The sequence below is a fragment of the Ixodes scapularis genome, unplaced genomic scaffold (assembly GCF_016920785.2).
Source record: "Ixodes scapularis isolate PalLabHiFi unplaced genomic scaffold, ASM1692078v2 PGA_scaffold3__209_contigs__length_174095766, whole genome shotgun sequence".
Taxonomy (NCBI): domain Eukaryota; kingdom Metazoa; phylum Arthropoda; class Arachnida; order Ixodida; family Ixodidae; genus Ixodes; species Ixodes scapularis.
In genome coordinates, this window is record NW_024609868.1 from 19,162,591 (window position 1) to 19,182,631 (window position 20,041).

At 47.4% G+C, this 20,041-nt stretch overlaps 1 protein-coding gene across 1 annotated transcript in view; it reads right to left on the minus strand.

Annotated features, from left to right (window-relative positions):
* LOC8026736 (tolloid-like protein 1) overlaps positions 1-20,041 on the minus strand; it is a 238,705-nt gene that overhangs the window by 27,045 nt on the left and 191,619 nt on the right. Inside the window, exons 7-11 of the mRNA XM_042292323.1 lie at positions 13,297-13,419; positions 10,759-10,904; positions 9,859-10,054; positions 6,663-6,785; positions 5,516-5,676 (exon numbers count right to left, since the gene is read on the minus strand). Of these exons, the coding sequence (XP_042148257.1) occupies positions 5,516-5,676; positions 6,663-6,785; positions 9,859-10,054; positions 10,759-10,904; positions 13,297-13,419 (749 nt within the window). The remainder of the gene's footprint in view (positions 1-5,515; positions 5,677-6,662; positions 6,786-9,858; positions 10,055-10,758; positions 10,905-13,296; positions 13,420-20,041) is intronic.

Genomic DNA, 20,041 nt, shown 5'->3' on the forward strand with positions numbered 1-20,041 from the left:
TACTTTTTTGTATTCCAACTTCTAGGGTTGGCCCACATTATTTATGAATTCCAACCAGGCTATCTGCGTCTCAGTCCCCCTTTTTTGGTGAATCAGCTTTTTGCGAGCACGTTGAAAAGGAAAAAAAAAAAAATGGTAATAGTCTTCCTCACTTGTTCTTCCTGTTTTTCTCCAGCAGGACGCTCCCAAGCGGATGGTTTTACAAATAAAACATAATGGTGGCTGATGTAGACTTGATATTCTGGGCTTGAGGAGAGAGTGAAACTCGTGAGTGGGGCCATGGTGCGGCTTAGCTCTCTGCCCTTCGCTGTCCATGGCACAGCGGACGTCTATCTGGAGAACACCGCAATAGACTGCCGTCGGTTCGTGCTCCGTGCGTTTTTGAACGGCACCAAGAAAGGTACACACGGCAAACGTGCGTTTACATTTCCTTGTTTAAACCGATATTTTAATTAATTGTTGTGATGAGTGTCCTGTTTTTTTTTTTATTACTTATATTTATATGCTGGGAACTTTTTTTTTTTATTCACCAACGTGTCAACCGAGGCTCGACCTGTTCAGAAGCAAAGGAAGAAGGATATCCAGCCAAACCTTATTTATTATTTAATTATCACCTTACTGTTACAACTATGTTTTGCTATTGTCTGGCAATATATGCCGCTATACTAAGATGGACATCAATCAATTCTTATTCTAGTTTTGGCTATATGTTTCATGACTTCTAGAGCCTCGCGATTTCGACAATGGAGAATTTTAGTATATCGTTCCGATGACTGCTATAACGATACCCGATACTCCGCCGCCGCCTTTGCGCATGCATGGCATCGTTATCGGTGGTATCGGAGGTATCGGAACGATCTACTAAAACTCTCGAATATCAGGCAACGGCTGCAACAAGGATGCTTTGCTCTGTTAGCTTGGCCCAGCTCGTTTGTCTACTTGTTTGTCTTGCCTCGGCGGGATGTGTAATGGATCCTCAATACATGACTCTTCGCGAGCGCGCGGTGCGAGCGCACGGGGTTGCGGCCCCAGCTTGTTTACGCTTCGTGAGAGCGAGAACTGAACTTTGCCCATAGTGCGTGCTTGGGAAGAAGACGCCGCGTGTGCCTGCGTGGGAAGAAACCGCTCGAGGGAGAACGATCGGAGGCACGCCACGAACGGCACTCAAAAGAGACCCCTTCATGTAACCAGAAGTTAATCCAGTATAATAAACGTTATTTCATTTTCTTCTCAAATCGACATCGCATTACTAAATAATGAAACGTCAGCACCCGGCCACCGTTGACATGGCGCAGCCGACAGAATCCGCAGAGTCCAACGAAACCGGTGATCACGCCCTGATCACGGACTCCAACAACGGAACGGAAGTCGCCAAGCAGGACACCATGCGTCAAGAGATACAAGATATGAAAATTCAACTCCAGCAACTTATCCTGGCCTTCAACAACGCACTTTCAACACGGAAGTCAGAAAATGGCGTCAACGTGACGGACGGAAACGGTCCAGAACGAGAAGTAACCACGACGGATGCTTCTGCGCTGGGCACGACAACGCAGGTGAGCGGTAACGCAACAACGGTTGATTTGCTGTCGATCATCGTCCAAACGCAAGAACAACTGGCCGAGACCCTACGAGAATCCATAAGGCCTCTCCGCGTCCACTCCACGAGCGACACTTCGCACGCGATTCCCACGTTCGAGGGGGAGTCATACGAAAACGTCGCTGAGTGGCTTCGAGAAATCGAATGGGTGGCTCTTCTCGCAAATTGGACACCAAACCTCACCCTGCTCAACGCAGTCACCCGCCTTCACGGTGCCGCGCGAGACTAGCACAAGTCATACGGTTCCCGGATCGACGACTGGGAAGTATGGAAGGAAGCCATCAAGGAACGCTTCCAAGGAAAAATGGGACTTCAACAATTCTTGGAGTATCAACAACGCCGACAGCTCCGCCAAAACGAGAGCATTGTGCAGTACATCTTCGCGAAGAATAGCATGCTCGAGCATTCTGAGCTAGGAGTCAGCCGACAGATCTCTTTAATCCTACACGGAATCACCGAGGACAAGTGGGCCAATCCCCTTGCAGCCCAAGGTTGTAAGTCGGTCCTCGAGCTGATTGACTGCGCGACGACTCTGGACCGCCGCCGCCCCAGAGAAAAGACTCAACCACGCAAACAAGGCGTGCTCGAACATGCGGCATCAACGCAGCAGACGACAGGCGCCCCGACCGGCACCCTGACGAAAGCCCCATCACGGAAACCCTTCAAATGCACGAGGCAGAGCAACTGTTTTAATTGCGATCAGCCCGGTCACCTCTCCAGGGACTGTCCAGAGCCGAAAACTGCAGCGACCATCCACGCAGAGGAGAAACACGCGCAAGAGTGCACGGGTTCAAACGAGAAGAATGCCCACTACTTCTTGTGCACGACAGGAGATTCTCTCCCTATTGTCACCACCTTCACGGAGATGAACCGTCCTTTGAAGGCGTGCATCGATACTGGGGCCAATATATCGATCATCGATCCCATGGCACTACCCCAGGACTCTTGCGTGTCGCCGTGGTCCTGAGTAGAGGAATTCGTCAACGTTTTGGAGAAGCTGACGCCTGACAAGTGCACGTCTCTGACGACCAGCGTTGGATCAACGACGGTCAAGGTACCGGAAATACTCATTCTTCCACTCCCCAAGTCAATTGACCTACTTCTCGGATCAGATTGGCGGCAACTCGCTAACGTGGAAGTCACGTTTCACGTTTAGAACGACATAACTATCGTTGAACTACCGAAACGTTACGATTCGCCCGCCAAGATTCCAAAAACGACAATCTCCGGAAAAGCTCTAGTGTCCAAATTTTACGAGAATCTGCCCCAAGCCGAACGCCTGGCCATGTTCGGGAAGTTCGAGCCAGCACGAAATGACATCGAAGCAGCCCTAATCCAACGTATCCACACGGCTGTGGAAAGCCTTACCGAAGACGCTTCGCCGGAAGAACGCGAAAGACTCTTTGGGATACTCACAAAATACCACGCTGCGTTTACGACGGTGTAGGAACAACTGGGCACCTGCCCACACGCCGAGCATACCATCGAGCTACGCGACGAGATCCCTGGGGCGTCAAGTTCCTATCGATGCTCCCCATCCGACCGGGAATTCATCAAACAACGGGTCGAAGACTACAGGGAGCGTGGAATTGTTCGCGAAAGCCAAAGCGAATATGCTGCACCGACGCTTGAGGTCAACCAGCCGAAAGACGAGACGACTAGACTCCACAGGTTGGCGAGACAGCGGCACGACGCGAAAGACAAATGGGAAAACTTTCAAGCTTCGGCCAAAAGTCGGTATGACGCAAGGAGAAGACTCCGAGATTTAAGATTGGCGACTTCGTTAAGGCCCGCTTCAGACGGGACAACTTTTCCAGCAATTTCCCTAGATCGACACGAATTGCTGAGATCAGGTCCGACTCGAAACGGACGAGCAATTCGGACAACTCGGAGACGTTTGAAGAGGCAGCAGCTAACCAGGGACGCGATATTTTCACGTGACACCTCTGTGGTGGTGATGATGACAGCTAAAGACTTGGTTCTGGTTTGAAATGGATCGTTTTCGGAAATAAACCTTTTCAAAAAACGTTAGTTAGTATTCTCAATGCCATTTAAAGATATAAAAGCACGTTTTTAGCGCATAGCTGTGCATCTATATAGTGCAAGAAAAATAAAATTTCAGGATGATGATGCTAAGTCGTAGCAATTCGGTTGCTGCGTGTGTACGCGGGCGGCCCGTGTTGCTGGTGTTGCGACGTGAAGTTGTTGGGCGGAATGGCCCCGTCTGAAGCGGGCCTTACTGCGGCATCGGAGCAGATCAAGTCTTTTCCAACCCCAAACACGGTGGTCATCAAAAGGATGCATTCAATAAGAAGACGACAAAACGAAAGAAAGGAGAACGTCAAGCAACTCCGCCGACACAACACACGCACGCCAGCGGCACCGGAGTTATCCGACACCTGCGTCAGCCAAGCGCGCTTCGGTCGCGCAGATGAAAGCGATGAACGTGAAGACGAGGACGGATCCGATTCCCCAACGCGCGATAAAGAAAATTACGGAGCAGTCATCAACGTCGAGGATGATTGTAATTGTAATAAATTACAATTTAGCCTTGAGTAATTGTAAATGTAATTCCTTAGTATTTTTCAGTAACGTGCACAAGTCTGGGTAGACCTAAAGCTAGCATCTTTTGTCTCCACTGCGCTCGTCGAACACGTTCGAATGCGAGAGCCAAACGCGGGACGCCGGCGTTCCGCGTTCTAACGAGTTAGACGAGTGGAGTGGAGAGTGGAGACAAAGGCAGATAGCTTTAGGTCTACCCCGTAATCTTTCCAATCAGAGAGCCGCGTTCTGATGTCCCCCGCGCGCTCTCGTTTCCTCCGCTCACCCAGTTTCTCGGCGCATAGCTTAAGCATACTTTGCGCATAAATTTAGTGTATTACTTTTTATTAAGGAAAGACTTGGTGTCAATCGGGGTACGTGAAAAACACACGCAAAAACAAAAGAATAAAGTGATCTCATCGGCTATTGTATTTAGATGCCATAATGATTTTAGGGCAAATCCTTAAGGTGGAGAAGATTTAGGGAAGAATAAGTATACATCTGCCACTTCAGATCCGTGTCAATTTATTCTTGCACGCGCGTCTCTTGTCTTGTTTGTTTAGTTTACTTACGTACCCTGACATCTATTCCATACTTCTCGGATTATAGTTAACGGACTATGCATGTTCCAAATTTGAAATTTTACCCGGTGATATCTATCTACAGGTGCGGTCTACACCAGGATTTGTTTTTTCCTAAATTGTTCACTGTGTAAAGACGTAAAGGATTTTATGAATAACAGAGTATATTAATGCTGATTTATGTATGATACAAGCTTCTTTGCGAGCTAATACAGCAGGCATTTGTCAGGATTTGCTGTGTACGATATTTGTTACGTTTGGTTAAGAACGGCGTGCGGACTATATGCACCGGGTGTCTAAGCAAAAACTTGTATTCTTGAACCCAAATTTGCCCCTGCGGACACTGGGTACAGACCAGAACTCGGGAAATAAGGTACCGTGAGCAATGAGCCAAAATACGGTGATCAATAAACGCCACCTATAGGAAACTCAAAGGGACCCGACGCCACCCAGCGGCGAAGGCTTCAGCTAACGAAACGGGGAAGCTTGCGCCTATCCGAATGTTGCAGCGAAAATTGGTGCGTCCTAGCGGTAACATTATGAAAACGGAGGAACGGGGATGAAACGCGCGAGGTTGAAGTTACTAACGCGCCTCAACATGCGAAATCGACGCTATTCATTGCTCCAAATGATTCCTCCTCGCAGGCACATTCCGCTCAAAAATGGCGTCGTCCAGCCAGGGAGAAAGAGGCCGGGAGAGGAAAGAATCGGGATACTTTTCCGCGATAACGGGCTTTAAGAGTTACGAATGCCGCGGCGCAAGCAATACGCGAGAAGATGGGCGCGTGCTCACGTTGTTTCCTTCGAGGTCGAAGTGGGTGAAGTTGAGGGTGATGCGGTACTGCGGCGACGCCACGATCTCCCAGATGCAGTTCTTGTTCGACGGGTACAGGTCCGGAAAGGAGGGACTCGTGATGGTGCCGTTCGACGCCTCGATCACGCCGCCGCACGCGTCTGCACATGTGCCATGAAGGAAAACACTCGAGAAACGAAATGCTATGCCTACCTATACACATGGCGCTCAGTACCCTCGTAATGGATGGAAATATCTAAAACTACAAAGAGAGAGTATAGTAACACGTGGTTTGCTTTCACGTCATCGTCAGCTGGCACTGTCGTGGTCTCGATACTGAGCGAGTTCCTTGTGCAGCATATGTTTCGCACCGCCACATTTGTTCTCTTCGATTGGAACAAGTATTACGGGGCCCGAAGCACGTCTCCGACTGGTGTGTTATTCGTCCTATACCGCCCATACGTCAGAGGTGGTCCCGTGGCAGCAACAAATGACGTCAAAGAAGCCGAAGTGTTCTGCTGTTTGATGTCTCAGTCCTAACGCTTTAACGTACAAATAACTTTTAGGGGTTCTCCGACTTGTCCATAGTTTGCACCCTAAAAGAGTTCTTTTAAGTAACCCGCTAAAGGGGTTCTTCGCGAAAAAACCTAAGAAGGCTTCTTTTAGGCTCCTTTTTTTCATGCGCAAAAAGTTTTTTTATTGCCTAGTTGCATTTCTAGTGCGCCAGGGAGCGAGAGCGCTAGCGCGAAACCGTTCTTCTCGAGCTGAAGGAGTCTTGGGGCGTCAAAGGACCTCTCAAGGACAGACAAAATACTGGCGAAAAGCCAGAGCGATCGCGAGTGTCGCTGTCGTCGCGGGTGCTGGAGCTTCCGTGGACTGCAAGCACTGGAGAGTGACCTACAGCGGAACAGGCGTCGCCCACATCCAATACCGCTGCTGGCACACCGCCAGGACCGCAACCGGCGACACCGCGACACTTTTATGACTTTATCGGGCGGAAATCGAGGGACCACTTTTTTAGACGCGGTATACACACCAGTGGGAGACGCGTTCGAGGCACTGTACATGTATATAAAATGGCCACCAGCATGGTTGGACGTGACATCAGGAGCAATCCACGTACTACGGAACTTCTTCGCGGCCTCACCTTCGCACTTCTTGCCGTCCGAGTGGAGCTCGTAGCCGATGTTGCACTCGCACCTGTAACCTCCCAGCGTGTTCACGCACTCGTGATCGCAGCCGTGGTCGGGTTTCTGACACTCGTCGTACTCTGAAAAACGAGAACAACAAACGTAACATTTGAAAGCACGAAATGCTTTTTCTCGGAAGCCCCAAATGCCTAAATTTTTTCCGTCCATCCGTCCGGGCGTTTCCCGCTAAATTTAGCGGGAAAGTTAATATCACGTGCCCGGACGTCACGTGACTTGTACACGAATTCAGTCTCGGCGCTATATTCAGAGGACTTATGGATAAATATATAGGTTCTTAGTGACAACCCGAAAAGACTGTTTAATGCTTCCTAAAAAAGTTTAAACGGTCGCCCCTCGAATACTGCATTTCAAGCATTATAAAAGTTTGAAAGTAAAAGTCGCTGTCAATTTTTTTTTCACATAGCTTTATTAGTTTTATTACTCACTCTAATTCAGCGTGCAATAAAATTAGATCCCTTGCATTGTATATTTCTGACAATTCTATCGGCCGGGAGAAATATATTGTTTCCTCGGTAGCGTCTTTTTCTTTTTTTTTTTTAATCAGACATAATGCAATTCGCACTAACAATCTAAAAAAAAAAATACTTTTTTTTAGTTTTCAGCAGACACAATGTTCGGTTGAGTACATTAAATAGTTAATAACTAAGCAGCCGACACAATATTAATCTCTCGATGTTCTCTAGTTAAAAAAAAAAGTGGCTTCAGAATTAAAATATAATATCGTCCAATCCCTTATCCCCGCTGTTGCTCCTGAGTGCCGCCACGTACGCGGCAGGCAGCTTTCGAGACTAACGAAGATTTATAATGGGGTCTGTACAATGGAATCGTGTTGGTAAAAAAATAAACGAGTATAAAACCATACGCGCGTAAGCATACCAGAATCAATCTCCAACAAAATCAGGCAGCTTCATTTATAACAAAAAAAAGACACGAAAACACACACACACACGAAAGTACACGCATACATACACATACGCAAACGCACGCATACAAACAAGCAGATATATAAATACAGACGGGAGCGCAGGCGCGCGAAATAAACACAAAAATAAACGGGCAACCTTTGTAAACACCTTAATAACGGTGATCAGGACGACCTGCCAAGGGAGCATCCTATTGGCAACGCGTTCGAGCGACAGCAGCGGGATGCGCCGCCGCGGTTCCATTTTGTTCAAGGCTACGCGCGCAAGATCCATTTGCCAGCTCTCCAAGACGCCTAACTTGCAGCCACGACCCTTTTTGTTATATCTTTTTATTGTTATCTTTTTAATCTCTCGCTCACGCTTGGCATGCAACGAGTCCCCCTGCGAACAATCTGTAGTTTCGTCTCACCGTACCTTGGCAAACGGCGAAGGTTACAGCCCCAGAGACCCAATCAGAGAGCCAATCAGCGCGCCGGAAGAAGATACGCGACTCTACTCGACCTGGCTAATGGGGCGCAATACCGTCAAAGCCACGGGCGGGAGAAAGAAAGGAAAGCCGGTTTTGTGCGAATTTTGAATGACGGGCTAATCTCCGAGTGGGTGAATAGTGACATTTAGTAAAAAGGGATGTCACGCGGTTCGCCTCCGTCGTTGTGATTGGCTCGGAAGGGGAACGTACAGCGTTCTCTCTTTGCCAACTCACGGAGAAACAAAGTTTATAGTTGATGCAGCGGGGGGGAGATCGAGGGTGACCTTTGGAGGGTCTCCGAATGAAGGCTTTCGCCGCGTTTGACTTCCAAGCCCGGGTCTAATTGAATTGGCGGCTTTCTCTTCGGCAGCTCTCTGGTTTCCTTTTCGCGAAAGTCAATGCCAACATCGCACGAGTATACAGATGTCCCTCTGTTTCTCGAGAGATGTGTCCTTGCGGAGGCTGGCAAATTCGAGGGACATTAGATTGCTAGAGCGCACAACGGTGCGGCGCTTTCTAAAACGAATTAAAATTTCTTAATGCGGCGCCAAGATTGAGGCTGGAAACAAAACAAGCTTCCGTGCTCTTATCGGGCGAGCTCCGTGAACCGACGTAGAAGGCGCTTTTGAAGGCGCGCGTGTTTCCTGCTTTTTCTTACACGAGCGCTCGTGCGAGCAGCACATTTTGCGCAATCGCGCTTTAGCGGCTGCATACTCTTGCCTCTCTTACCCCCCATTCACACTGGAAGCGGACCCGCGTTCGCAAAGCGGTTGCGAACGCGGTTGTGTAGAGATCCAGTACAATTGCACGCGCACTCGATGACATCAAGTGCGCGTGCAATTGTACTGGATTTTTATACAACCGCGTTCGCAACCGCTTTGCGAACGCGGATCCGCTTCCAGTGTGAATGAGCGGTTAAGGGGTCGTGGTATGTCAAATTCGTTTTCAAATGAACTGAACACACGGAATAAACTTATATTCTCAAACTATGCATGCGGCTATGAGTGAACTGGTAGTAGTTTCGCGCCTGCAACGATTGTGTTTTATTGGCCGTGTTTATGACTGTGTTTGTTTGTGCGTGTGTGTGTCTCTCTGTATGCACACGCAAACATTTTTAGACCCCTAAACTTGAATTAACGGGACTGTTAATTGTATAGACGCAAGCGCGTAAGTGGGAGAGTTATTCCAGGTGGAAGCCAAGTAAATTTACGGTATACCTGAATGAATTTGAAAATACTAAAAATTACGTTATGTGCCGAGATATCACGCGTAATTCAAAATGATGTAAACAATGGCGTAAGCTATAAGTAGCAATTCTCCGCGTATGGATCAACGCGTGCGGATCAACACCACCTTGAATAATCGAAGTCTCTGCACTAGCATTTCGGCGTCATTACAGTAAGTTCGAGTGAAGAAAAAAGATTCAACACGAGTGCTGCGTCACTGTTCAGTTGGGCATCGTATCCAATCAACGCGTCGAAGGACGACAGGCGTCCGGCTTGGGCACAATTACTAAGTGGACGGCTTCCGAGCGTTATTATACCTTACGTGGAAGTATACATGAGGCTGTTTAGAGGCTACAATTTTTCTAGGGGGTGTTTTGTTTTGCGGATGCGTGTTTTGGGCGTACACGTCGATATATATATATATATATATATATTTTTTTTTTTTTTTTTTTTTTTTTCAGTTTTTACTGTGAACAGATTTCCTTCGGTGCCCGAACGTAGTCTGGGGACGCACCCTTCATGAAGGTGGCCGAGAAGCCCGGCTTGTTGACCGAGCTGTCGGAGACGAACTTGACGAGCATCTTGTTGGACGACGAGCGCTGGTCGTCGGGCGTCCGGTAGCCGCAGAACTTGCCCAGGAGCGGGCTGCCCGCATCGTGCCCATCCCGAACCTCCAAGTAGTCGTACACGCAGTTGTCGTGGTTCTCTACCTGGGGGCGTCCGTGACGCAACAGCCATCGTCAATCACGCAACATATACCATTTTGTTTTCCTCCTCTTCTACGAAGCCTTGAAACGTTACTTTCAAGTACACACTTCCTGCAGCCTAGAAACAGAACATGGCAGACTGGAGGACTGGAGATCCTTAATCGCCAAGGTATATTTTTGTGCTTGCATGCATCGGTAGTAGCGCAACAACGCGCGAGGCAACACGACACGTGTCAGTCAGTGCCGCGTTACCGGCACCCGAAGAGCAGATGATGCGTTCGAATTTAGAAAGTTATCCTGGCGGTTATGTCAACGCGGAAACGAATGGGCGTTTCTATTTATGCAGATACATCCGTGTATATACGGTGATGGGTAATTGACAAAAGAAACATCCGTCAGCAACCCGGCCTTGGGATATATGTTGCGAAATGTAATGCTCGGTTGGTCCGACCATCGTTAGCTCTTCAAGTTACGAAGAAACCCACCCGGTAACCGCCTTCTAACGACCTGAAAAAACACATTTCGCAATCGAAATCTCCTTTTTCGAACAACAGGTTGCATCCCGGGCCTGAACAGGACGCAATAATCCCCAAACGAAAGTGTATTTCCAAAACCGCGATGTGACGACAGCCTCATAATATTCTTCCATCGAGAGTTCACACTTCGCAACTCTTCAGTGAGTACACCAAACAAGTGACCGTGCTCACCTCGAAGGACTGGAACTTGAGGGCCACCTGGTAATTCACGGGCACGGTTATCTTCCAGACGCACTCCTTGTTCGGCCGGTAGTCGTCCGGATAGTTGGGGCTCTGGAGCACGCCTTCTTCTTGATCCACGTCGCCACCGCAAACCGCTGCAAAGAAAACATCCGAAAATTGCAAACAATAACACAAAGATTGCTGCCATCGACGACGGTAGCTTGTGTGTTATGAAAAGGCACGTTGGAGATTCGACCTAAGCCAATGTACTGCACAACGTCTGCAATGGGTTCCTCGCTTTCTGTGGAATTGATGTAGGAGACGTGTGTCTCGATGGAACGATTGCGTGAGGTGTCGCATCTGTTAGTGAAGGACAGTGACGTGCGGTTTCGCAGACCACACTGCGTAATTTGTAGAAGGCTTATTATTGTTGGATGTACTTGGAATGGTTTCTCACTAAAGACTGGGTTTTGATTTGTTGCTCTGTTTTCGCTCGAAAAATAGTTGTTGCCTATTCGAGAATATTGGAGACTTCTCGCTATTTAACTCGTAGAGGGTGGGCGGCGAACACCAAATATTCTTACTCAAGTCAGTGCCCCGTGGTATACTGACATCCCACCTCATTATAGGCATTCACAGCTTAAAAAAATGCGGGGCACTGGTGAGTCTTCAGCACCCCATTATAGCTCCGTAGACGATGAGATTGCGACATTGGCTGACAAGGACGCCGAAGCACACCTTACCAGGGAAGAGGCGCGAACAAAATAAGTCACTCCCCGCTTTTCTTAACTCTACGGGCGAACCAGAAGTACACTCGGAAGGCGTTATGTCCTATCTCATTTCCAACGCCTCAATGATATCCAGACAGGCAAGCGGAGATTGCTGTGACTTGATTTATATTTCTTGCCAGTCGACTAGGTCGTCTCACTGGAGAAACTAATGTCTTAGCGCTCTCTGGTTCGCCCAGCTGAATTGATGCCTTCGCCACGACTCGCCTCATGGTATAAAACAGAAGGAAAACGCGAAATTTAGAGCTCTGGTTTTCTTTCATTGAAAAGCGCGCGGCTCGGGAGTTCTAGCCCGTCAGACAGAAACCGAATTACGGCAAATCCTATATGTATATGATAAGAAAAAGAAATAGATATAAAAAGAGAACCCACACGGAAAGCGGGAGAGCAATAAAACGCACGCTCGTGTGACTGACATACAGTTATCTAATATTAAGGAAGCTTCGCCCGCCGCTTTCCACCCTGAGGTCACGGATAGCACTCCTCGTTCGTAACCGAGGAAGCGCGGCGAAAATCGCGCCTTAACAAAAGTGTTTTTTTTTTCTTTTTAAAATCTCGACGATTGAAGAAACGCGTGATTTGTACGACGAAAGAAATCTTTTTCTTTTCTTCGACATTTTGCTTTTGTTTGATTCTGCAATTTCGCTAGACATAAAAGCAACACAAAATAAAGAAAGTTCCTTCGCACTGCAGCCACTTTCTCTTGAAAGACTCTCGGTTCTGTTAAGTTTCTACGATTTTGGCGACAGGATCGGCACGGCAAACTGGCGGTCGTATAACATTTAGCGCGACTTTGGCCCGGATAATAGAGAAAATAAAAAAATATGCGTTCATACTTCATAGGCAACTGAGGACGTAGACATTCAGGAGCGCAAAGCCAAGCGTGAGTTTTTGCAGTTCGAAGAACATAGAGTATTCACCGTGGCGACATAACTCCTCGTTGTTTTGCCGATCATCTGCACGATTGTTTTTTCGTTCTTCTGGAGCCTGTAATTTACACAAGGCTAAACAGATAAAGTGTGCACTGCTGTTCCCCCGAGGAACATAAGAAAATAAAGAAGCCCTCCCAATTGCAGAGCTATTAATGTTTAATATATAGGCTAGAGTATAAGTCACAGTGCCAGTTTTGTTGCCTGTTTTGATTTGAACGCGGCTTTCGTCTGAATCCCTTAACTTTTAGAGGCTCTTCTGAGTTGTAACAACAGAGACCCATCGCCTGTAGGTATTCCCTATCTTGATTGAACGCTTAGTAATCAATGAGTGGCAAAATCGCCGTAAATCATTTTTTTCCATCTTAAGTTTGCAAATCGTATAGTAGGAATTTCACGTGCTTACGTCTGATCGACGTCACAGTGCAGAGTTTGTTTTGTTTTTTCCCTTTAGCCCTAAGCATATTTTCATCCTCGTCCTCGTCCAATCTCCCTCCGTGGATTGCGGCGATTGGCTATCCCCAAGTGATTAGCGGGAAAGTAAACACTCCAGATTTCTTGGAGTGCACCAGGATATATATTTCCACCTCCCGCGCAATAAAGTGAGCTTCTTATATCCGTTCGTAAAAGAGAAAAAAAGTGACAAAGAGATGTCCGTAGTCCCCGGGCTCTCCAATCCCGGTTCAAAGCCCAGAGGCCGCAGGCACTTGCGGGGCGCATACCCAGCGCAAGCACCTCCCCCCCCCCTTCCCCCCTCCCCCCCCCCCCCCCCCCCCATAGAGATGCCCGCATTCCTGGAGGGCCCGAGATTGTAGCCCCGGACACAATACCTTCGTAGTAGGCTCTGAACCCGATGTGGCCGTTCTGGTTGCTCGAGGTCCGGTAGACGATGAGCAGACGGTAGCCCGTGCTCAGAAGCATCTCGGGAATGCGACCGGTCCCGCAATAGCGACCTGCCCGAAGAAAAGCGGCCCGAGGGGCCAAACAGAGACACACACAACATGTCAGATCCGTCGAGCTGCACAATACCCCAGAACTGCAAATGTACCGTACAAAAACAGAAGTTTGACGGGTTTTTTTTCTTTTTTTTTTAGCATGTTAGAGTTGAAAACTTTTAAAGGATTTGTCCAGCGACCTTAGTTGGAAGTATATTTTGTTACTGGAATTACAGACACCAAAAGCTTAAGGAATGTAACGCGTGGGAAATCGCGTTACGACTCATTGCTTTTGTACTTGGTTCTTCGGTGGTCTTACCGACCAATGCGGCGATGTCATTGCCTGCGGAGCGATAAGAAGGTCCTCGATATCTTGCGGTTTTCTATCTGCCATTGACTATATACTTGGAGTAACTATGAAATTATTGAGTTATTTTAATTTCGTGTAATAAAGCACTTTTATTGAACACGGTATTGTTTTCAGCTTTTGGGAGAAGAACAATAAACCACGATTCCTGGCCCCGTAAGGTGCCCGTCAGAGAGTGCCAGACCAGCGGGCACATTGAACCGGGCAAAACAAACCAAATTTACTGACCACTTTTTTTTTTTTTTTTTAAGGACGCTTAGATTTAGTTTTGAGGCTACACGATTTTAACGAATTATTTCGTAAATGAAGCTTAATACAATTGCAGTTGATCACTTGTAAAGGACAGGTTAGGTGTTCATCAAAAATTAATTTGTGTATACAAATACATGTTATTACTGCGGTACTTTTTCGCTCGGCAGTTTGTTTATAAATAGCTACTAAGAAACGAGTTCTTGAAACGAGTATGGTACGGTAGATGTCCCGGCAAGATTTTTTTTATTTAGTTTTTTTAGGGGGGGGGGGGCGGAATAATTGAGAGAGAAATTGAGCTTTTGTTGATATTCGATTACACCTATCGATTCGTAGCGTCCACTGCACTACAACTATACGCGAGACGAAGTGAAAGATACTGTTACAGTTACCAGGGAACAAAAGTACCTAGGATCGCAGATTACGAACACGTGAAGAACCTGTATTGTACCTCAAGTGTCTAGGTACAATTAGGTAACTATACGAATCGTATAGTCACTTAATTGTACTATCGGGGAAAAATGAAATGCGAACAGAGGAGCGCGTGGCTCGCGGTACAGGCTGCGCCGCCTGGAAGTGAACCTAGGGGCGAGGGTGCGTGGCCTACTTCGATGTGTTCACGCCCCTCGATTGGCGCTCCCCCAGCTTCGGCAGTGCGCCTCTCAGTGCGCTGAAAGCTGTCACCGCTATCTTTGCCAGCTCGGCGAGTGCGGCGAGCTTCTTTGCACCGCACGCGCTGAGCCAGCAAGAATAGCGGTGATAGGTTTCAGCGCACTGAGGCGCACTGCTAAAGCTTGAGGAGCGCAGAGGGAGGGGCGTGAACACGTCGGAGTAGGCCACGCACCCTCGCCCCTAGGCTCACTTCCAGGCGGCGCAGCCTGTACCGCGAGCCACGCGCTCCTCTGTTCGCATTTCATTTTTCCCCGATAGTACCTAGATACTGACATCACGGATTCCTTCCGTATTAAATGTCTTTAAAACGCTCAGTTGCAAGTTTTATCCACGGTACTAAAATAAAAACACGCCGCGCGCAGATGATCGCCGCACAGCCGCCCGCTGGCGGCGCTTCAAAAAGCTCTTCTCGAATGCAGTCCACGACGAAGGATGTTTTCATCCCCGCGCGCCCACTCCGCCGCGAAGTGCGTCCTCGCCATCACGCTCTGACACCGTTTTTGCGGCGCTGAACCCCAGGTTGCGCGCGGAGCACGCCAGTGCCAAAAAACTTTTTCTCTCCCGATACCCGAAGCAACTTTTAATTAACGAGCGATCCGCTTTCCGAACCTTTCACCTCTTGCGGACGCACGCACCTGATTCACGATGCCGCTGCGCTTAACCCTCGGGACATTCCGAAATCCTCGGCACAGGTAGTTCATTTAGGAAGGCCATAATAAACACTCGAGATTTATACACACTATATACTATATACTGTACTCCGGTTTCTGAGATTGCACGCGCCGCCGCGTTTCTCTCGCGCGTGCTCCGTGCCAGCTAGGAAGGATTCCCTCAGGTGACGTTTGTCAGGAATTTAACCCGGCGCGTTCATAGAGCTCGACTGTGCTTCCTCGCCGGGGATAACACTCACACGGAAAGAAGACAGCCCCCGTGACGTAGCGCTTTTCGCGCAACTTAAGTAACACAAGTTACAAAAAAAAGAAAACCATGATTCCCCCTTTTTCCTTTTCCCCTCAACCACACACACACACACACTTTTTTTTTCTCTCGTATACTTTGTTGAGTGTTATGACCATGCCCGGATTCGTACGAGGATACCAAACTGCGAGTGTGGAGTGGAGTTGCTGTTATCGATGTGTACGTAAAATCCGTCTACATCACTGTAGTAGCCGCGGGTTTCGAGGGCGTCGCGCTCTTTCGCATAAGCAGGTGCAAAAAGTAAGAAAGAAATGCGGCTTTTGCTCAGGGATAATCCCAGCGCTCGCGCTCATTGAGCGCGGGGAGGCATTCTGCACTATTGCAGACTTCTACGTAACGCGTTACAAGTAATGGATTACTTGTAATTGATTGCATTTTACTGTAATATTGTAACGCTTCGATTACTTCCTTTAAGAAGTAACGATCCCTGTAATTGAATTACTTTTTTTGCTGTAATCGATTTATAAATTAACCATTGCAATTTTTATTATTATTATTTTTTTTTGGGGGGGGGGGGAAGGGGGGGGGGAGTCAGATGTGCTGGAGTCACTCAGCTCTGGCCAGCGGTCAATTTTTGTTGCCTTTTTCGAAAACATTAAGCACGGGACCTCGAGGATTAGTAGGCCACTTCACTATGCTTCGTTTCCTGGGGTACATTTTTTTTTTTTTTTTTTTGTACACCGGAGACTACGTTTGGGTATGAAAAATGACATTATTCAGCCTCTTGCAGTAATGTATATAAACAGCGGTTTTTTCTATTTATTTCTTTTTCACGAAAGGGATAGGGTGTGTTGACGTGACTTAGTCAGCTCTAAGCAAAAACGGTCAAGGCTTTCTTTTTTATATTTTTTTCGGAACAACTGAGCGGCGAGACCCCAAGAATTATGGTGCCGTAATAAAAAAAAAAAAAAAAGTTGAATGAAAAGTACCGTGAGAAGTAATCGAATACTTTTTTGAGGCTGTAATTGTAACTGTAATCGGTTACTTTTTACAGTGAAGTAATTGTAATTGTAATATGTTACCTTTTTCAGTAACGTCTAAAAGTCTGGCACTATACTACGTGTCACTAGTTGCGTGCAGTACAGGCGAAGACAACACCAAGCGAGGGGAGAAAGGGTGAGCACTAGAAGGCAGATCTTAGGCTGGCTTTCCCCCCCCCCCCTCCTCCTCCTCTCCTCCTCCTCCCCCCCCCTCCCCCCCAGGAGGGAAGCCTCCTCTCTTCTCTAACGTTCCTAGTGCTCTCTTCTCATCTCGTCCTCCATCACCTTCCTTTCCCGTCCCACCTTCCTGGCGCTCGCCCTTTCTCTCTCCTTCTGGCGTTGCCTTCGCATGCACTGCACACAACTAGTGGCATGGAGTAGAGCGGCGGTTATTTTCCGGTCGTCGCGAGACCTTAAGAAACGCAGGGGGCGTGGCTTCTTGCTTCGTGATTGGCTCTTCTGCATTCTTATCTGCTAATGCTGCAATCTCATTGGCTTCAAAATAATAATGCTATGCTCGGCGGGACTCGCCACGCATCGCATTTTGTAAGCTGTCAGCAACTAGATCGATGGTAATATGGGTATCAAAGACCCGACGTTACTTGCACTAAGTGCACCAAACACCGCTTAAAAAAAAAAAAAAAAAAAAAAAAAAACGTTAACGTGTTTTTTGTGTTTTTTTTTCCTTTGTATCTTTCTGTTACTCCCAAGCATTCGTAGTACCTGTGAACCCTTTCCGTGCAGAATATAACTCGAGGTCTCGTCATCTATATGCCAATTCAAATGTCAGCGCAAGAAGCACAGTTTCATTAGAACCGACATCTTAATCGTACACTTAATATGGGATAATTAGTTTCTACCACCACGTCGCAGAGCTATTAGCGCGTATAACAAGGGGCAACTACGCTTACGCTTCAATCTCATTTGCCTGAATGCACACTAGAAGGTGAAAGAGGATTCCTTCGATCCTCTTTGCAACACCGTTCTTCAGTATACAGTCTTGTTTTATTGTTTTTTGTTTTTTTCACGATTCCTTCGCTTACGCCGACGCTTTCCTTTCAGCGCCCTCAATCCTACCCAGTGATTTCACAATGATTTCCAGATAACAATTTTACGAGCACCAGTATCAAATCAGCAACGAGAAAAAACACACACACGACCAAAAACGCGGAAGAGCTATACCCAAGCGAAACAAGTAAGCAAGGAAAAGAAAACGAGTTCTCAATTGCTACTTCACATTTTCAGCTTCGCACTCTCGAGACACGAAGAGGTTCTTGTCGATCGCATCATTCGTTGTAAACTCCACGTCGTTTGTAAACGCCAGGCGAACCAACAAAAACAGCCAAAAGAAGGAAGAAAAACACCTTAAAACGCTTTTTCCCTCTTGTAAGCGGTTCTCAGCGAAGGTTGTACAAGCACTACAACAATTCGACGTAGAAAAAAAAAAACACACAAACACACAGACATAGAGTTTTATAAATATATTGTATACAGGAGACAAAACTTTAAAGTAGGGATAATAGCGGGAAACTGAGAGATAATATCGAACTCGATTTGAATAATGCGCCACTGGGAACGCGCACAAGCCACTCTGGCATACATTTCGGTTCTTGGCGTTGTTCCTTGTTTTCTTTTCTTTTTTGTCGTTGTTGTTCATGTTGTTTGTCTTCTGTGTCTGTGTGTGTCTTGTTTGGCCTCGCTGCGGAAGACGGAATATCTTTCGGGTCCTGGGATAGCTTCGAATTATGCAGCCCGTTTTGGGCGGTGGCGGCGTCGTCGTCGGAAGAGGATCGTTTTACATGCGACGGATTTGCGGCGCTGTGTCCTCTTCTTACCGAGACCAAGCATTTTATTTTTAAGGGTTTTGTCGGTGAGTTTAACTGTTTGTTCGGCTCCGGTGCTTGCGGTAGAGCGGTGCGCCTCTACCCAGACGTGGACGCACCTCCTCGCGATGTCGTGCTCGTGTAACGGGAGTCGAAACGAATTCTCGGCACCTTTCTTCTTTGTGGGGATATCGACGTGGGAAGACAGCCGTGAAGCATAGAAAGGTTGTCTCCGCGGCGAAACACCGAAAATGCAATCTTGAAATTATAACATAGATGCGCTTCCGTTAAGCTTGGTTGTTTATCTCAACGAGTCTTATTTAATGCTCCCTTTTGAAGGCGCACAAGCAAACTATAGTCAGCCGCAAAACAACATCTGTCATAGAAGCTCTGTCTCTAGCACGAGCTTCCAATTTTCGATAGCATTTCGGCGTGTCGTGAGCACGCCTAGCCAAAGGAGGACGGTAGGCAACAACTCATAGCCGAGTTCGCTAAAGCCAAGCCTGTGCTGACGACGAGTTTTCACAAAGGCTCACGGAACGCTTATTTTCTCGCAATATTTGACAAGTCAAGTTCAAACACTCGGCAAAACGTAGCTATAACAAATTTATTTACCACAGCGCTCTCTTAAGAAGAGACTTCATTAGAAACTAAAAAAACATGATCGAGGACCCCAAACACAGGGCCGACGCGCACTCCTTACCATTCTGTATGTATACTCTCTCACATTCCACCACAGAGTATACAGCCTGCAAGTTCGTCTGCTCTGTCTCCTGTGACTGGAACGTCCCGTCCTTACCTTCCGATGCGCAAAAGACGTATTCTGGCACACTTGCTCCCCGTGTATATAAACATTCAAAAAGGAGGGTGTTTCTCAAGCCCTGCATTTCCACCTTGATCATACCTTACCGTTCATAGGAACGAATTTCAAAAAAGCCAATCCAATTTAAGCCCCCGCCAAAGGCGCCCCCCTCAAATCCGAAGGTTCTATAGTTTCTACGCGACTGCACGCGACCTATCGCTTTTAGTATTTCTGTCCTAAAATGGCTTTGTTAGCATTCCCGCATCGGATTTCGCGAGAGCCTGCCACGAATCAACCAGGCACTATTGTTCCGACATAGACGTCATGACAGTACGTTTTACTTCGCTTTCCCCCCGAGACCAAACAGTCTTCAATTCCTGGTCAGATCCTTTGTGACACTCGAAATCCTTTTTCTCTTAAAGACGTCTTGTGCTTGAACTGTTTTGTTTTCGTTTTCTCGCTCCAAGGGCTTTTTCAATTCGGGGTTTCGTACAGTATTAGGCGTGATATTGCATGTTTCTAGAGAGATTTTTTTTCTTGGCGAAGCCAACGCTGCGTTGGTTGAACGCTTCGTAGTTCTCCGAAGCCCACTCGAAATAGAGGCGCCGGGTTCTTTGGAACTGGCTTCGTGAGGATGGCTTTATCGCGTCGAGGCACGTTCTCTTCGCCGAAACCTTTTTTTTTTTTTTTCTCCTTGAAGAACTCAAATTTTGTTTCGCTCATTGTCTTTAGAGAAGCTTTACTCGTACTCCTTTGTTATTTTTAAACG